This window comes from Macaca mulatta, chromosome 4, assembly GCF_049350105.2.
Source record: "Macaca mulatta isolate MMU2019108-1 chromosome 4, T2T-MMU8v2.0, whole genome shotgun sequence".
NCBI classification, from domain to species: domain Eukaryota; kingdom Metazoa; phylum Chordata; class Mammalia; order Primates; family Cercopithecidae; genus Macaca; species Macaca mulatta.
Genome location: NC_133409.1, coordinates 75,927,561 through 75,946,683, shown reverse-complemented (window position 1 = coordinate 75,946,683; position 19,123 = coordinate 75,927,561). Strand labels below are relative to the sequence as shown.

The window sequence follows — 19,123 nt, the reverse complement described above, 5'->3', positions numbered from 1 at the left end:
AGTAATATATTTGGCATCCTCAGCAAGGCCACGCTCTTGGCATTCAGCTTTACGCATTTAATGCAGTTTGCAAGTACAAACTCCTATGTCACTTTCTGTTTGGAAGGGAGAATATCAACATTAACAATTCCTGGTTATATCATTTATAAACATGCAGATGTGGATTATGAAAGATTAATGCATTCTAGGATTGGTGAAGGCATTCCGTTTGTCTCATGCCGAAACCAATTCTGCTCTTCATTAGTCAACGACAACCCATATCACCCTGTTATGGAAGAGAAATCAAAGGTGCAAGTGTGTGAATTGAGAATAAGGGATGAAACTGATTAGTAAGAGTCTTAACGGCTATAATCAATCAACACATCATAATAATCCTGGCCTCAGGGTTATCAGAAGATTGGGAAATAAACCTAACACTCTCTATAAAATGGTTTTGTTCCTTACACAATTGTTGCTTATTCTCTTTTAGGAAACATGGTGATATACCAGAAGTTTGTGAAATCAACTTTAGGAGCATCTTGACTCTAAGTACTATTCATTTTACCACCCTTTTCCAAAATGTACTCAAGTGATTTCTGAAATGTTTTACTTCCAGGCTAAAATTAGTTCATAAAAGCTTTTGTACCCCTCCATTCTGAATCTTCATTCTCAGTGAAGGGAGAAGGCAGCAGGTCAATGCCAACAGCATTTCCACAGAGGCAGCACACACGGAGTCCAGACGCAGTGACATGCAGCTGAGCACAGGTTCGGAGCAGGGACAGCCTACTCAGCTCAAGAGTGCAAACAAACAGAGAACGAGGTGTCCGAAGTGCTTCTCCAGCGAACAATGCAAAAAAGTAATGGTGAAGTGGGAGTGGGAACACATGAAAACACATGAGTCACTGCGGAGATTGCAGAGCTAGAAAAAGGCACATAACACTGCCTTGGTGACACAGGCTTTCTTGTATTTTCATACACAGAAGAATAGAGACAGGGAATGGAAATTGACAGGATAATTTAAACTGAGTTATCCAACTTTTCTTTTTAATTAAGAGAGGGAGCAAAACTAAGTGGGAATTTGTATTTTGATAAATGTCTAATGTTTTCTTATTTCTGAACATGGGAGAAAGAAGAGGGGGAAAAGGCTTCATTTGAGGTCTGTTGGAATGAAAGATTGAGAAGATTTGTGCTTTTGAAGAAAACAATACGCATTCCCCATCTATCAGAATACCTGACTTGGGGTCTGGAGTGACCTCTGAAGGAGAAGAGTAGCTCAGAACGCTGGGGCAGTTCTTCAAACGCAAGGCCTTGGCCGCCAGACAGCAATGGAGCATGCCCTCTAGAAACAGCGCTGAGAATACTCATGACCCATGGACTTGCTGAGTTTCCATAACCAGGATCTTGGCCTGAATTTTAAAGCTGTTATCTTAAAGTGGGAGGTTCAGTATCACACTACCAATAACTAAGCCATACAGCGATGCAACCCCATCTCTCAAAGAGACAAAATATACAATTTGCTTTCTTAACTATTACGAAGCAGCATTTGGAAGGAATGGAAATAGTTTTGTGTAACACCCAAATATTTTACTTTGTCAGGGAAAAAAAATACTGGCTTAAGTTCTCTTTGGTTTGCAGAACCGCTGAATTGGTTTTCTGTGCTGCCACAGATTAAAAACATGGATATATCAATGGCATTTTGTGTTAATTTTTTTTTTTCTCCTCAGCCTGCCAATAAGCAGCATGCACCTTCCTTGCAACAAGCTGTTGCAGGATTTCCACCTCCAGTGAAGCCAAAAAGGAACATTCGATAGATATTTAAAAATAAGATTATTAGGTAAGGTGATTATGCAGACTTTCAGATAAAAAATTTCTGTCAGTACACGAAATGCCATTTTAGAGGGTCTACTGCTAATGTTATCACGAAAGGACACTGGCTAAGAACTATTTACATATAGAAATAAACTCATGCTTTTTACCCTGAGTTACATTAAGGCCAAATTAAAAAGTAGAAAGTTTATTTACTTAGGATGGGCTTGAGGCCTAAGAGATCTAGAACTCCAGGAGAAAGGGGTTAAATGAAAGAGAGACACTGGTTTGCATCCTCCATTGTTCATCTGATAGGTATTAATCTTGACAAATTAGACCAGGAGCCATCATTTCCTCTCACTGGAATCCTTCCTGTTCACTCTGGCCTATGACTAACTCCTAACTGAGATTCATTTTTCTCTTTCCCATTATAGCATCCTTCCAGATTCTGCTTGTTTGAATGTCAAATTAAGCAAGAAAATTAGTTTTTTGACCAGAATATCTTCTTGTTTGGATCTGCAGCTATATCGGCTGGTAGAGAAATCTACTTAGCTCTCGCTTGCTGAAGGGTAGGACTGGGTGAGCACTCACACAGAAGAGCTCTAAATATACCCCAGTGCTGCCAAACAGTTCTTTTCCATATTTAATCCAATACGTGCCACCCTTTCTAGAACTCATGCTTTTTGTGTCTGAGATTTTCCTGAGGGGCACAGATTCATCATGGCTGGTTGGTATGCTGGATGCATCCCTCGCCCTCTAGGAATGGCCACGAGAAAGCTGCAGAGAATCAGGCTCCACTAAAAAGGAACTGGTGCTTTGTGGTGTAGGAGGACGAGCTCTGACCAAGCGATTTCTTCAGGCTCGTCACATCTGTGATCCTTTTCAAAGGACAGAGACTGAAGTTCTTCGCTGGGTATGAGTTCACATTAGCAGAAGGGTGCGGGGCACCACATGCTGTGCACTATGGAGGGGCTCCTGGAGGTGGCTACCCTAGGTGGGAGGCACACATGCAGAGGTGATCACTGGAGTGGGGTGAAGCGCAGCTGGCTGGAGACGGAGAAGGGGAGGGGAGGTATCAGTAGAAAAAGATGGGAGCAGTGAAGGCAGCTTCTGGAAGGTGAGTGCGATTCCTCCCGACCTGGGCCTCCTGGCTTCACAGTCTCAGCTCTGAAGCTGCCCTGACCCATCCCTCACACCCAGCCAGACAGCGGGTAGTCTGTCGAGAGGCCAGGCAGCAGGTGAGCGGCTGGCTCCAAATGAAGCACGGAATGTAAAAAGACAAGGGGTTCCACTTTCATATCTGATGCAACTCTATTTTGCTTCTGTCTGTGATAGCTAGGATGATGTTGCCTTTGATTAGTCTTACCTAGTACGAGGCAAGAAGAACAACAGTCATGAAAACAAATAGCTCCTTATTATCTGCTAGCGTGAAGACCTAATTCTGTATTTTTGACCCTAATCTATTATGATCAGTGGCCTTCTGCTGCCAGATCAAAGTGAGTTAACTCTACTTACACTGGAATTGGTACAAATACCAAATGCCTAATGCCAAAAAAAGAATGGGGAAAAGTCTATTCAGGAATTTTCAGTTACTATCCTTAGATCTTCATTGAAAAAACAGATGAGCTTAGTTGTATACACAGAAGTGCCAGCCAGGCTATGAACAGTTAACACCTGCCTGTCCATTCCTCACCCCATGGTGTGCTCCCTCTTCTCAATATTTAAATGCTGCCGCTGCTCACGGAGGAAAAGCTGACAAAAGCCTCTGGCCAATAAAATAAAAAATTGTAAACTTTGGCTTATTTACATTTTTGCTTTGTTAGTAAACTGGAATGGCTGGCTCTGGAGGCAGGACAAGTGAAATTAACATCTGCAGAATTTTCTGGCAACAGCAGTGCATTCAGAGGCTGTGCTGAGTCAGCTTCCACCATGCATTAGGGGCAATCAGGCCCAGCCTAAGATCCATGACCTGTTCAATACACATCCAGAACCTGGCAGCCCTCCTTACGCCAAAGTGAAAAACGCTAGGATGTAACCCAAGAAGCAGCGTAAGTGCAACGTGATGGGATCATTTACTAGAACATCAGCATTATGTCTAATATCATACATTTCAGAATTAACTGTACCTGACATTACATCTGCTTAATTTAAATGTAGAGTATATGAATACACACTGCCAATTACAAAGATGGAGCTATTTCATTTCTGTCTCTAAATATAAATACATCAGTAAGAAGAGGAGAGAGAATGTAAAAAACAAGAAAATTTGTAATGGCACTGGAGGGAGAGTATAGTGTTTGTGTTTCTGTTCTCAAACGCTTGTTTAGAGTCAACAAGCAGGCCTGAATTCTTACCTTCTAACTATAGAGAGCTGCACTGCTGGAGCCCAGGAACGTGCAAACAAAGGGAGAGAATCCATGTGGCTACTTAACATAAAAAATCTCCATCCTCCTTCTCCAAAGAATGCAGGAGGAAAAGCCCCGCTGAGTTAGGGATGTGGTGGGGCAGTGTTGTACCAGTGTATCATAGTAGTGTTTCCCATGACACTCACAATGTTTGTGAGGCAGCAAGACAGGAGGGCAAATCTGCAGTGAGTGGAGGAAGAGTTTAACAGGCAAGAAACAGAATCAGCCACTTGGGATGGTTTACTGGGCTTCGTTTATCTACCTCTGTGATACTTCTCATTAGCTGTCAATTACATTTACCAGGGTAGAGATGGAGAAAAATGATTGTTCTATTTCAACAAATCCTAGGAAAGCAACATCAGGAAGAATTCCCTGCAACATTTGGCTTTACTTCATCCCAGCTATCAGCTACATAACAGCTGCACATTTTACAATGACTTGTTAGAGAGACAATGATTGAAAGAGCCAGTCTGTGAGACATGGAGAGGAGGTGGTGAGATATAGCAGGAGGCAACAGCAGAGAAGAGAGGCCAAACATAAGAGGGTGCTGGGAATAAGAGGAAGGAAGGGGACAGGAAGAAAACCAAAGACTACATATAGAAAAAAAAAAGGGAAATTCCTAACAGATAGCTTGACAGCTTGAGCATCATGCCTGGGAAAGCATGTCATCTCTACATGGCATGCATGCTTCACTGGCAGACTCAGAACCAAAAGAAGGTGGACTGCATATGAGCTTGGGATCTGATGTACAGATCCACACCATTTAAATATAAGGAGTAGAGATGGAAAAAGGAGGAGGGAGATGGGCCTCATTATTCTCTAAAGGAAGGTGTATTTGCATTTAGGTAAAAGTAAATATAAAACAAAAAGCAAAGACAAACTTTATGATCATCTCCAAAATGTGGTTTTATTACCTATGACCAAGTTCACACAAATATATAACATAAAGCAAGTTGGATAACTCGATATATTTAATACTTCTCAGAGAATAAGGATATGAATCTTAGGGCAATTATTTAAAAAATTAAAAAGGACAGGGTGCCTAGGTGGAGGGAAATGGAAATAGAGGACAATCATTTTTTTCCCCCCAACAAAAACCTGTCATGAGCTTTGTGTAAATTCCATTAAAATAGCTGCATATAAAATGTTTGATGAACAGTTATCAAAAACTGACATTTCAGTGCCCCTAGGCTTAGCTGTGGGAACAGAGAGAAGAGAAATGGGTATTACCTGGACTGAAGCCATGGACTACTCCCCCAAGGTCTAGGACAAGGTTACTGAGGGTAACCTGGCTCCTCTGTATGAATGAGAAAATGGTGCCCCTTCCCACAAGAGGGCAGGTAGATGTCAACTCCCATTCACCACTCAGACCCTGTGCAATGAGCTACCTGTTGAAGTGTGTACGGCAGCCCTGGCAGGGACCACTGGGCGGGAAGTACTCTCAGTTAGCTGATGTGGCCTCCGCACAGGCAGAAAGAGGGAAAATAATCCAGGATTTTATACTGCATCTCATGTTAACTTTTCTGTGTGGCAGGCAGGCAGTCTAGCATAAATCAGTTTGCCTATGATCTGACTGAAGCAGGGGCTAAGTGTCCAGCTAAAATTTTCATGTGTAGAGACAACAGTAGAAATTCTGTTAATCTCTGGGGTACAGTTACTTCTATCTTTTGTTTTCTGGTCTTCCTCTTAACCTTTTCAGGCTCAACCTCCAAGAAGAGGAACGTGGACCTTTTTTTTTTTCTTTCCTAGAAGAAAACTGAGTTCAACTTTGTGAAAATATATTTTGCTTTCATGGCTAGCTCTAGCAGTCCTACTGAACTACCTCAGCAAACACACCAAGTCATCACTGGGAACAACATACATGTCTTCTGAATTCCACAAAAACAACACTGGATTAAGAACCAGAAGACCTGCTGCCTAAATCAACCGTACAACTCCGGACAGTAATTGTCACAGACAGTCTCAGTTTGAGTAATATCCATAATGGTGAACATAACATCGCAAGAATCAACAAGCACCGAGTGCTCAGCCTGTACCTGTCTCATGTGCAGTGACACATTTAATCTTTGCATTTCCCCTGTGAGGTGGGGTCATCCTCTTTACAGATGCAGAAGCTGAGGCACAGAAAGGCTTAGAAGCTTCTTCAAGTTGTGTGGCTAGTATCAGATCATTATGAAAGTCCATCCAGTATAAATGTTCGTACTTCCACTTGGAAGAAAGGTGAACAAATGCCAAAACCGCTTATCAGATTTTCTAAGAGGTTACTCCATGGAGAATACACTAAGAAATGTTCTCTTTGTCATATTTACATAATCTGATCCCATGTAGATTCACATTTAGCAGACAGTTAAGAATTTACTTGAAGAATATCCCACCAAAAAAAAGGTGGAGCTTTTGCTGCCTAATTTCTTCCCGGTACTAAATGTCAATGAATAGATTTACCAAGCACCATATAGATGTTGGCTACAGAGGAGCTGACTTGTAATAGTACAGTGAAGCAATATGGTGGTTAGGGTTTCTGACACAGGTTTAAAAAACAAACTATATATTTTAAATGACATATCCAAGAAAGTGGAAAGCTTTCTAGGGGTTAGGGAGAAATGGTAGTGAGGTGCTTGTGCTCTCTGCCCGCACACATCTGCAGTCACTGTGAAGAATGGGCATCCTTTGTGATGGTGTATAACCCACTCACCAGCTTTTACTCTGTGCAAACCAACTAAACCACAGACTCTGATGACAGTTGAATTTGCTGAGCTACCTCCTCTGTAAAATACTATATAATGTAACACCTGATACCCAGCATCATGTGCCCAAAGCGAGGTTTTCTGTTGGGTTTTATGTTCTGTATTGCATCAAAATCCAACAATGAAAGTACAAGTTTAGAAATCCCCATTTGAAATGAGAGACATGGAAAATCTTCAGATGGCTAACTACTCATGTCAGGAATTTAAAATTTAAAACCATTATATCTTTATACCTCAAGAAAGTTTTCATTTAGGTTTTTAGAAAAAGTCCTTTTGACTCAATTGAGAATGACAGAGTGAGCTCTTTGAATAATGCAATATTTTACATATAACTTTCCAACATTTAGGTAGGTGACATCTCACAAACCATGTCAACACCAAAAACTGTGTTAAAAATTCTAGACTATAGTGTATTCATAGCATTAAAAAGTGAAAAGCAGCAGATAAGTCCAGGTTATTACAAACACTGTGAGGACAAACAAACATTTTTGAAAGAAAGATAACATCGAAATGCTTTAATCAAAATGCACTGAGTGTATACCTATATCAAATTACAGATGAATCTTAGAAACACAATGTTTAGTTAAAAAAAGCAAATTTTAGCATACACTATGAGTGGGGTGACCATATTATCTGATTTGCCCAAGACCTTCTGGTTTATGCCGCTGTCCTACTGTAATTGTTAATAGTAGCCCTTTGCATGCACAAAAGTGTCTCAACTTGGATGATAAATTATAGTCATTCCAAATATAATATATTTCTGTAAAGCTAAAAACTTAATAAAACAATATATGTATCTATGAATGTTTGTAATAAAATTCTTAGGAAAAAAACCCAAAAACCAAAAAACCAAAAGAACAATATTTTAAAAATGATTCAAAGGATATTTGAAGTGAGGGAGAGGTATAGAGCTTGAGATAAGGAAGAAATAGACAGGTAGATACAATGGCACTATGATACTCTAATTCTTAAACCAGATGGTGAATTCATGAATGTTTATTTGATAATGTTTCAAATTGGCGTGCTATATATGTTATTTTATTTAGAGATATATATGTGTAATATTCTAAACATTCCACAATATACTTTTTTTTTTAATATAAAAGAGGTGAAATGTTAAAAAGCACAGACTAATGCCCACGATTTTGGAAGGACAGAATAAATTATCTGGTTTGGTGATAAAGGAAAGCTAGTTGCGTGATAGATTTGAATGGATGAAGTTTGATGTAAGAAAGCTGGATGAGGATGAAGTAACTGACAAATAAATAACCAAATAAAAAAATAGCCTTGAGAACATAATAAAGGGAGCAGAAGAGAGAGGTGATGCAAGACAAGTGAAATAACTGAACATGGAGTTAACCAGAACACGGGCTCCTTGTGTGAAAGAGAAGGCACGCGTTTGTATCAGTAAGAACGCCTCGACCATGCTCCAGAAACAACCATTGCCTGGATGTGATCAGACACTGGTAAGTATAGACTGTGGAAATGTTTTAGAAAGTAAATGCTGTGGCAAGTATTAAACAGAACCACGAAAATATAAGGCCGATCCTCACCAACAATCTCACTTTAGTGGTACTCATCAACAGAAGATCTGATGTAACAGAATCATTACAAAACATATGCTAAGAGGATAAATAATACCCTGTTTCTGGCATAAGTTAAGGTAAATATGCAAATTGAAAATAACAATGTAATTGGTCATTTTATTAAAGGGGTAGTTATAATCACCTGTTGAATATCTTCAGGAACTGGGACTCTCATATGCCTTGGTGAGAATTCAGTTATACTCTTAATACGTAGCCACTAGGTTTTTAAATAGTAATGAATTGTGAGTTGCTGTTGATGAACATGAGATCTCTCTTTATCACAAAGTAAAACAATAATTATTAGGAAGGTAAATACCTGGGATACTTGCAGGAGAGATTGGGCCAGATCGAGACTGGTTGCTTCCTACAGGAGAGCCAACAGGAGAGGGAGATGGGCCCCCCGGGATGCTGGAGAGATGAGGCGACGCATGTGGGGAGAAAGGCGACTGCGCGGGGTTGCTCTGATCCCCTTGGCTGCTCGTGGACCCGGATGCACTGACTGCTGAGCTCAAAGTTGCTTCCGTTCCCGTGGGGAGGTCATCAATGGAGCCAGACAGATCCTAAGAAAGGAAAAGATGTATTTATAGAGTGACATGTTTGGATGAATATCTCATCAAAAGACGACTTGATAATCATAACGATGTCCGCTTCAGAGATGAAAGTTTTCTGGGTAACAACCCAAAATTCAAAGCATGGCCACTTTTTATTAGATTTTAATGAGGTCGTTTGTAAGTTGAACCAATAAGATCTCGCCTCTCTCCTAAAAAATGAGTACAGTTGTACTTCTCTTTGATAAAACCATCCTCATACAGTTTGCCCTTCAGCTGTCAGCACCGAGTCCATTAGACCTGTTCAAAGTGCCACACAAGACACATGGCACTCTGCCTGGTGACTTACCATAGGAATGGAATGCCTGGTTCTTAAATGATTACATCATAAAGTAAAAAACTATAGGCTTTGAGTCCTTTTTTTCAGAATTTGACATTGGTGGACTATGTGAATTTCAAACTAGGATATGCTAATGTAATAGCAGTCACAATTTTAACCAAACTTTGTGATGAGAAATACACACACACACACACACATATATATATAGTGATGAAGTCTCACTCTTGTTGCCCAGGCTGGAGTGCAGTGGTATGATCTTGGCTCACTGCAACCTCCGCCTCCTGGGTTCAAGCAATTCTCCTGCCTCAGCCTCCCGAGTAGCTGGGATTACAGGCGCCTGCCACCACGCCCGGCTAATTTTTGTATTTTTAGTAGAGACGGGGTTTCATCATGTTGACCAGGCTGGTCTCGAACTCCTGACCTCAGGCAATCTGCCTGCCGCGGCCTCCCAAAGTGCTGGGATTACTGGCATGAGCCACTGTGCCTGGCTGAGAAATTCTTACAATAAAGTGGCATTAAAAGAAGATAATAATGTGTGTATTTATATACGGTATTGTGAAAATAAATCTCTTAGAAGTTTTGTTGGCAGAAATGGGTCCTAATGTTATACCTTACTCTTTAATACCAAATTTACACTGTCATTGCCATCTATATTTTATCGCCGTACTCTCTGAGGCAGTGATTAAAATCTCCATTGATACAGATACAAAAAAAATGGAAGCTCAGAGAGTCCAAATTACTGTTGAAGGTTACATTACTGAGGACGATCTGCAGGTGCTAAAGACGAAAAGAGGAAGATGAGAGAGGAGGAAGAAGAAACTGTCTTCAGCTCTGTCAGCAGAAGGGGACACAGACAAAGCCTTTACTTCAGCCTGCATCACTGGTGTGCCACCGCTCCCCGGCTCCCATGGAGGTCCCATCAGCAGGTGCTCAGTGCATCCCCACTGCAATGACTGGACTCCCAGATCACCGACCGAGCGAGCTGCCAGTGAGTTCTCAGGGCTGAGTTACAGCATAAAAGATACTTGTCCTGATAATTGAAGACTACGTACTATAGAATGGAATCAGAAATATCTGGTTATGCTACTGTTTCCAAGGCATATTCAATCCTAATAAATCTCCACCCTCTAAATTTTATCAATGTTAAATTTTACCTCACTGCTTACAACTGGGACTTCTGAGAATAGGGCTTTAGAATCTGGTAGAAGAAGATGCTAAGATTCTAAGAGTAAACCTAGACCAGCAAGTACGAAAAAAAGCAAGGGAAAGCAGAGCTGGTTATAGCTCTTCAGGGCACCCTGAAACGTCACGAAGCAAACTCAGGATGAGGATCCTAGTACCCTGGACAGTTTAGTTTATCTGTTGATCATCTGTTATAGCATATAATTAACTTCTCTTTAAAAACCATATTCTAAAGTATAGCTGACAGAACCTAATCAAAAAGAGAAATGCTACGGAAAAACAAAATGTCTTCTGCTAAGAAGAAAAACATCTTTCCAAGTAAAACAGAAAACGTCTTCATTCCACAAAATCTTCAATGTCCGATGACTGTGCTTATGGGGAACAACAGAACAAGGACAGAGCAGACTGAAAATAGCACTCCTAGAAAAAGTTCATCAAATCTCCAAAACGGAAGCCTGGTGTAGTGGAGCAGCCTGTGGTCCCAGCTACTCGGGAGGCTGAGGCAGGAGGAGTGCTTAAGCCCAGGAGTTCAAGGCTACAGTGAGCGACAAGGGTACCTGTGAGGAGCCACTGCACTCCAGCCTAGGTGACACAGTGAGACCCAGTCTCAGAAAAAATCCAAAATAAAATTAAGTAAATTCCATCTGATTGTTAGAATTCAAAGGTATATAAACATTTATGCTAATCCTTACGATTAGCAGAAATGTCAGGGCACGTGAGATGCACGGTTCTGTACATATTCAGCTGGTGAAACTTTATATTTAACTTGATTACTGAGCTCAACAACAGAAGTCTTGACAGAGACCATGGGGGCTGCAAAGTTGAAAATATTGACTCTCTGGCCCTTAATGGAAAAAGCTTGCTGACCCCTGATTTAAAGAACCACGTGTATTCACACCGTCTCTATTGCCTTTGCCTATTCCTTGGGGAAAAAAACAGGAATTAGGACAGGCCTCAGCTGAACTGCACAGTAACTTTACCATACATCATGACTGGTACAAGCTTTAACAGGAACAGGAACTTACCCCATTACTACATCCCTCAGAAAAATACTGAGTGACAACTCCATATGATCTTACTGTTTTTGAAGGGATCATGAAAACCCAGGATGGGCGATGGTGTCCATGTCCAGGCCCTGACAGTGCCCATCACACGCGATGACTAATAATCAAGGGGTAGTCAAATAGCCATTGGGCAGGAAATATGCTTTTCATGTTTCTCCACAGAAAAAATCTAGTAGATAACTAGATATTAAATCCCATACTATGTATGAAGTTAAACATGGAAAGGACAAATAAGATTTAATTTTTGAAAAATCATCTATTGTAGTTAAATAATTTTATGCAAATCTCTCATCATAAAATCTGAAATTTTACTTTGAAGTTCTTGTAATTCTCTGCACAACCTACAAGTTTCGTCCCCATTCTCCCTTAAAATTCCATATTATGGTTGAAAAAGTGACTCAGATGGGTATTAAGAGAGCTTGACTCAGGCTGCAAAGGCATCAAAAACATTTCTGTTATTCAACAAGCTGATCAAGGAAGTATCAAGAGAAAAATATGAAAACGGTGGCTTTCTTTGTGTTCACGTGTCATCAGAATTTCAGTGCTCACTAGACCTCAGTGTAACAGAAGAGTAATAAAAAGATATAATTATTATATCACTGTTACATACTCAACGCAACTTTTATATGTAAATTATACAGAAATATTCCCGCCCTGCAGATAGTTAGGGTATCTGTATGTAGAGCTATCTTAAAACATGCTAATAAAAGAAGTTCAACAGTGGTTTAAGTATTCAGCCTAGTTAACAAAGAAGCTCTGTAACTAATACTCCTCTAGAGGACAATTTAGTCAGCAGGGCACCAACTCTATTCTTCTTTTATAAGTACTATCAGATCTATGATGCCTGTAAAGAACAGAGAGACCTTACTGCATCTCATTCTAACCAAGGCACCTTCAAGCTACAGTGCTTCCATTTATCTTGCTGGAAAGCTGGCAGGTGAGGTAATTGCAGGCAGTCTCTTTTAAGGGACGAGGAGAGTCCCCCTGCCCCACGGCATTCCTTAAATCAGTCCTCTTTTTGTGATGGGGTGATTGGCAAGGCAATGACTTCATGGACTCTCACACATAGTAAAATCACCATTTTGCTATCATCATGTGATTTGGTGAAATCTTGCTATTAAGTTGGGTTTTCAGTATCTGACCTCACTCAGAATACTGATTATTTTTCTGGCACACCAAAAATAACTTAACTCCTACTATCAATGATGAATTTTTTAAAATCCCTGCCTTCAAAAACCAAAACCATGAAGCTGTTTTAACTTTAAAACTTAATTTAAATGACAATTCCCTGCAATGACTCTCCCTCTGTAACCACCATCCTTCCACGGTCTCTCTGCCCATGTAAAATTTTCATTCTGACCCTAGTGACACGTACAAGAGATTTCACTCTGCTTAAAATGAAACGCCACCAAAGCAGTAACAATCTTACCAGACTTTGACAAGAGAAACATTCACAGATTAACACACAGCACAAATATGTTCAGATTCTCTATATTGGGGCAGGCTCGGGGAAGGCAGCATCAGAAGGAATAAAGACGGGACGTCCCACAAAGAAGATGCATGGGAAGGATTTTTAAAAAGCTGTAGATAATTGAAACAGACATTAAGTATAAAGACTCTCTCATGCCTACAGATTGTACATGATCCTCCCTAAAAATATTTTACATTGCTACATTATGACTTGCTACACATCAAAAGACATATTTGGTTTTGATGGTATTCAATTTAGCATAAGTTAGCTCACCAAAGGATAAATTCAGTCAATACTGGTGGCTTTACTTTCTCAGAGAACTGGGAATAAGTCAGAAAATTTTACTCCCTTGCTTAATTAAATAAGTGGGTTTTTTAAAAAGCAAATGAAAATACTCTAAGCTATGGTTCTCAATACAATTAGCTGATGGTATTAGATCAGCTGCTCATAGAAAGCTGCCAAGCACTGCACACATTTGGGCATCTCTTGCTCAGAAGTGCCCCAGGAGAGCATGAGGACAAACACTGAATCAGAAATAGAGAAGATATTTCAATCAGTGAGACCAGTTCAGGTCTCTTGTTTAAGGATTTTAATAGGATACAGTTAATGATTTCTCACTGTGACTTCCCATGGGTTTAAAGCACAGGTTAAAACGCCAGTTCAGTGGTCTTCAAAAAAAAGTCTCTTAATTATCTTAAAAAGCAGAAATAGTGTCTCTTCTCCTTTTTAGAACATTAAAATGAAATAAAGCCATGTACTTTTTCTTTTTCTCTCTTCAACTACATCCTCACCTTCCTAAGGGTCGTGACTTCTTGTGCCAAGTGCGGTGCTAAAGACAGAATGGGTATGACTGTTCATTGGTAAATATCACTAAATTTATAAGCTCTACAGAAAAATACAGCTGCAAACACTATAGAAAGTAATCCAGCCCATGCAAATATTTCTAAATATTTACCAAACATGCTCTACTGAAAACTACTGACTTAGCTATTAAAACTTAGCAATGAATCATCAGCCCTCTGTTTCTAATTAACATCCTGGATATCAAGTATCCAGTGTCATTAGACTCTTGGTTCTTTAGAAACACACTGTAAAATTACTTCACACCTTCCGCCCTTATTTTGGAACTATCATTTTTGGTCATGTGCTATGAATACACCTTGAAATTGATACGAGAATTGAGAGACACATACACACAAAAGGAAAATTCTCACAGTGACTGTTTAATTTCCATGATGTTTAAAGGCTTTTTCTTGCATTAACCTGTATTGTAATAGTGTATGTCCAGATACCTACAAAAGTCCCTGCTGCTTTCATTTGTCTGGACAGCAAATGAGTTAAAAGCTCACACTTCCTATCTTAGAGCACATTAAAAAACAAAGCAAAGGCACCAGAAAAATAGAATCCCTGGAAAAAAATCCTTCCAAGCACTAATTATTAGGCCTTAAGAGTATCCTCTTTCCAAGTTAAACATATGTCACTTTTTATTTAAACAAGTCCAAATACGTATTTATTTCCTCATTATGTGACAGTATATACAGTACACACCCTTTAGATGTATGAAGTCAGCTGGAAAAAAAAAGGTCGACGTTAATTTAAAAATAATTCTAAGCTCCAAAAAAACCCTATCAAAAGTCAGAGATAACACAAGAAAAACTAATAGGCCAAAATTCACTTTAAGAGAGGTGGCCAAGAACTACCTTTGGGTGAAATGACTTCCACCTGATAAGTTTGTGTTATTTCTCAGGCAAAGATTCCATTATGGATAACTCTCATTTTAAGGGGACATTTGTAGGATAGTCAGCTAAAGTGACACTTTACAAAAGCAAAATTCAGAGTTAGACATACCATTTTAGATAAATACCATTGTAATGGTTACTTTTTCTTTGGTATTTAAAAATCAGCATCTAACATAAAAGCTATTCTCAAAGGTCCTTGGGTTAAAACTCCTGATATGAAACGTGTTGCCATTCTAAACTTAGAAGTGGTAAACAATGAGAGTATGAAATACGCATCATAAAAGGGACCTTCTTCCCCACTGCACAAGCCTCAAGGAGTTCCTAAAATAGTCTCAGTTTTCAAACTTTTTTGAACAGATTCTCCACTCTTCCACTATTAACAGTCTCAGGAGTTATGTTGACTAGAAAGAACAACAAATAGACCTCTCAACATAGTATGGGCAGTCTTGAACTCAAAAACAATTTGGTACGAAAATGTATGTATAAATTTGTTTTGGGTATATAGAATCTGGGATCTACCTTTATCTGGAAGTAACATTTCCTTTCTTGGTTAGACTCCCAGGACCAGCCTCAGAAACGCTCATGATTATGGCCCTGAGAATGTTGATTTCAGCAACAACTAATACCACCACTGATCAAGGGCCTTCAAAGTGCCCCAGATATTATGCATATTTTCTTACGTGAGAAAGTAACAGTGTCTTGTTAGCGGCAGTTCGTTGTTCCTACCAGTTAAAATGCTTTTTATCTGATTTTATCATACTTAAGTCCAACATGCTTAAGACCCTTCCTGCCCACAAGTCAAGCCCCATATCAGTGCTAAAACACTAAAAAGACTCGTGTGCATAACTGCTGGCCCTTTACTATTCCAGGAACAATGATGTTTTGAATACAAATTATAGTGTACTGATGAAATTAAAGCTTTATAACAAAGTGAGATACTGAATAATGTGGGGAAAGGTATTTTTGTACTAGAGTCACCCTTAAGCAAGCCCTATCTAAGTTTTGTAGTCAGTGCTGTGGGATGGGTGACAGGAGGTGCAGAAAAAGGGAGAAGGCAGTGTTATGTGTGGATGACCTTTTATATTCATATGTGGATTTGTACACTTGAATGTCCTTCTATCACTGAGTCTCAATGAAGAGAGACAAACCACACAAACAACAATAAAGTGCAGAAAATTCTATGATGGAGGGTGAATTAATAAGGGCTAAGAGGACAGACTGACGGGTAAATGTCCAGGGACTGGCATCCAGACCAGAAGTAAAGGGCATTCTAGGACAGGTGGTGGGAAGGGGCACGTGGCAGGGAGAGAGACAGGAAGCAGACGGGACAATCCACGAAGGCACAAAGGGCAGGAAGAGCGAGGGGAGTGCATGCTCATTTCGGGACAGGAGGCACTTGGGATGCTCAGGAGAGAGGCAGGCTGGGCATGGCCTCACGTGCCTATGCCAAGGAACAGGGGCCTACATTTTTAGGAGCCAGGGAGTCACAGAGGTCCAGAGAGTGAGTCTTAATATTATTACAAGAGGAAAACTGTGCAATAGGGTGCCAATGAAGAGACTAAGAATACTTTAAACACAATTAAAATTGCAGGTACTATTTTTTCTTTTCTTTCTTTTTTGTTTGGAGATGGGAGTCTCGCTCTGTTGCCCAGACTAGAGTGCAGCAGCGCGATCTCAGCTCACTGCAAGCTCCACCTCCCGGGTTCACGCCATTCTCCTGCCTCAGCCTCCGAGTAGCTGGGACTGCAGGTGCCTGCCACCTCGCCCTGCTAATTTTCTGTATTTTTAGTAGAGACGGGGTTTCACCGTGTTAGCCAGGATGGTCTCAATCTCCTGACCTCATGATCCGCCCTCTTCGGCCTCCCAAAGTGCTGGGATTACAGGCGTGAGCCACCGCGCCGGGTCAAACTGCAGGTACTATTTAAGAATAAATCTGTAAAGTGCTTCTTAAAAAATCCGTATATTTTTGGCATTATATAGAATTAAACAAATAAACAACACAATGACAACAAAATTGTCTGAGTAACTGAGTCAGGGGTAAATAGCAACATGTTTTCTAGATTGCAATAGTTTTAAGGATCCACATCGTCATCTGACTCATTTCAGGTCCATGTAACAATCAGTGGGAAACATGAGTTGGAAGATACATGCCTTCACCTTAAAACAGCCTAATGGTATCTAAAAACTATGACTAACATACAGTTCTAAAGATTATAGTCTCTTAATTCTATATTCTACTCCAAAACTGCTGGTGATGACTCTCAAGGTATTTAGTTATATAAAAAAAAATCACCTAATAACACTGAGGAAGAGAGAGATGGGTTTATGGGTTGGTGCTTCACAAACATCATTGCCAGGTATGAACCTATAAATATTAATGATCCATGTGCTTTGAAAGTAAATTGACAAACTAACAAGACCTGTAAATATGTAAGATTTAGACTTTGCCTACAGATTCCTGTTTTTATAATGAAAGTTTACAATAAATCTTCAGGACAGAAAAGCCATCAACACCACCACTTCCATCTCTCATGGTAAAAAATCCCCACAACAACTTTACTGTTTATCTTAGAAGTACAATGCTTAGCACACAGAATCTCTAAAAATAAAACAACAAAAAGGCATGAGCCTTCTGGAGACATTTATTTCTTCAGTAGTATAGCAATAAAATGCTTATGAACATTAAGACTTATAGGAACTGTAAATAAATTAGCAACTTTAAAAAAATTAGGCAGGAGTATTACTTGAGCCCAGGAGTTCAAGGCTGTAGGACACTATGGTACCCGTGAATAGCCTCTGCATTCCAGCCTGGGCAACATAGTGAGATCTCATCTCTTGGGGAAAAAAAACACAACCTAACAGAAAAACACACAACTTACACACACAACTTACAAATTGTATGGAGTCTGCAATGAAAAAAAGAGAAGTTTTACTTGTAGAACGTTACTAAACTTGGTTATTTTGATATTCCACCCATTCACATGAACCATAAGAAAAAAATGTATTTGTTCTTCATCCTTCACTGAACTTTTTAACTTTCAATTTTGAAATGACTTCAGACTTACACAAAAACGGCAAAGACATTTCTAAGAGTTCCTTTACATCCTTCATCCAGTTTCCCTAACAGCAACATTTCACAAAACATGGCACATTTATCGAAAGTGCAAAATTAACACTAGTACAACACTTAACTAGAGACTTCATTCATATTTTTCCAGCTTTGCCACTTATGTCCTTTTTCTGTTCCAGGACCCAACCCACCATCCATGTTAAATGACTTGCTGTGTCTCCTTAGCCTCCTCCATTCTGTGACGGTTTCCCTGTCTTTCCTTGACGTGTTTGAAGAATACATGTCAGGTATTTTGCAAAATGTCCTTCATTTGCACATCTTGGTGTTTTCTCATGATGAGACTGGGCTTACAGATTTTGGGGAAAAATACCACTGAAGTGACGTGTCCTTCATATCGTACCATAGTGGGGAGGTCAGCATGATGATGTCAACATGATGATGTCAACATGACTCACCACTGGTGATGTTAGCCTTGGTCACTTGGTTTAAGGTGGTGTCTACCAGGTTTCTCCACTGTTAAGTTACAGAGTAATTTTTAGGTTACTATTTTTCCCTGTCCATACTCTACTCATGAAGGGAGTCACTAAGTCCAGCCCACACTCACGGGAGAAGAATTAAGCTCCACCTCCTAGTGAAAGAAAATCGAAAATTTTGTGGATGTATGTAAAAACCAGACAAGAATAAACATTTTGGGTGATATATATGAAATTATGCAAGTATCCTAGTAGAAAATTTGTATATTTTCATTAAAATCATTTTTAAGACTTCTGAATGCTTTAGAAAAGTAGAGAATTCAGAAACTTTTTCCATAATTAGATTAACTAGATTACACATGGAAATGTTTTATGAAGACTATTTTTATATTTTAAAATCAAATTCAATAAATGCAGTACTCCCGCAAAAGTCAAACTTAAAACCATGCATTTTTCTTATTTTCTGTTATGATTCATAGACTCACTTAGATAAGAGGTTTCCAAAATGAGTTGTTTTTCATTTTTGTACAGGGGCAGCTGGTCACTTAATACCTCAAGTGCTAGCACTCAAGTGCAATTTTACATAATAATTTTTTCCAAGAGCATATAACCACTTTATAACTTGTTACTTCAAAAACTTCAAAAGGAGGTGGTCATAAACCTATTCAGGGTCTCAGAAAGAAACTTCCAATTCCAATAATAATAACCACGATGAT

At 39.5% G+C, this 19,123-nt stretch overlaps 1 protein-coding gene across 23 annotated transcripts in view; it reads right to left on the bottom strand.

The window, feature by feature from the left end:
• Nucleotides 1-19,123, bottom strand: part of ARID1B (AT-rich interaction domain 1B) — a 448,289-nt gene that overhangs the window by 120,788 nt on the left and 308,378 nt on the right. For all 23 annotated transcript variants that reach the window (XR_013416263.1, XR_013416264.1, XR_013416265.1 and 20 more), the window contains one exon: nt 8,837-9,080. Coding sequence is in view for 19 of the 23 variants with exons in the window: in XM_028847283.2 (XP_028703116.2) it covers nt 8,837-9,080 (244 nt within the window). In the remaining 4 variants the exon portion in view is untranslated. The remainder of the gene's footprint in view (nt 1-8,836; nt 9,081-19,123) is intronic.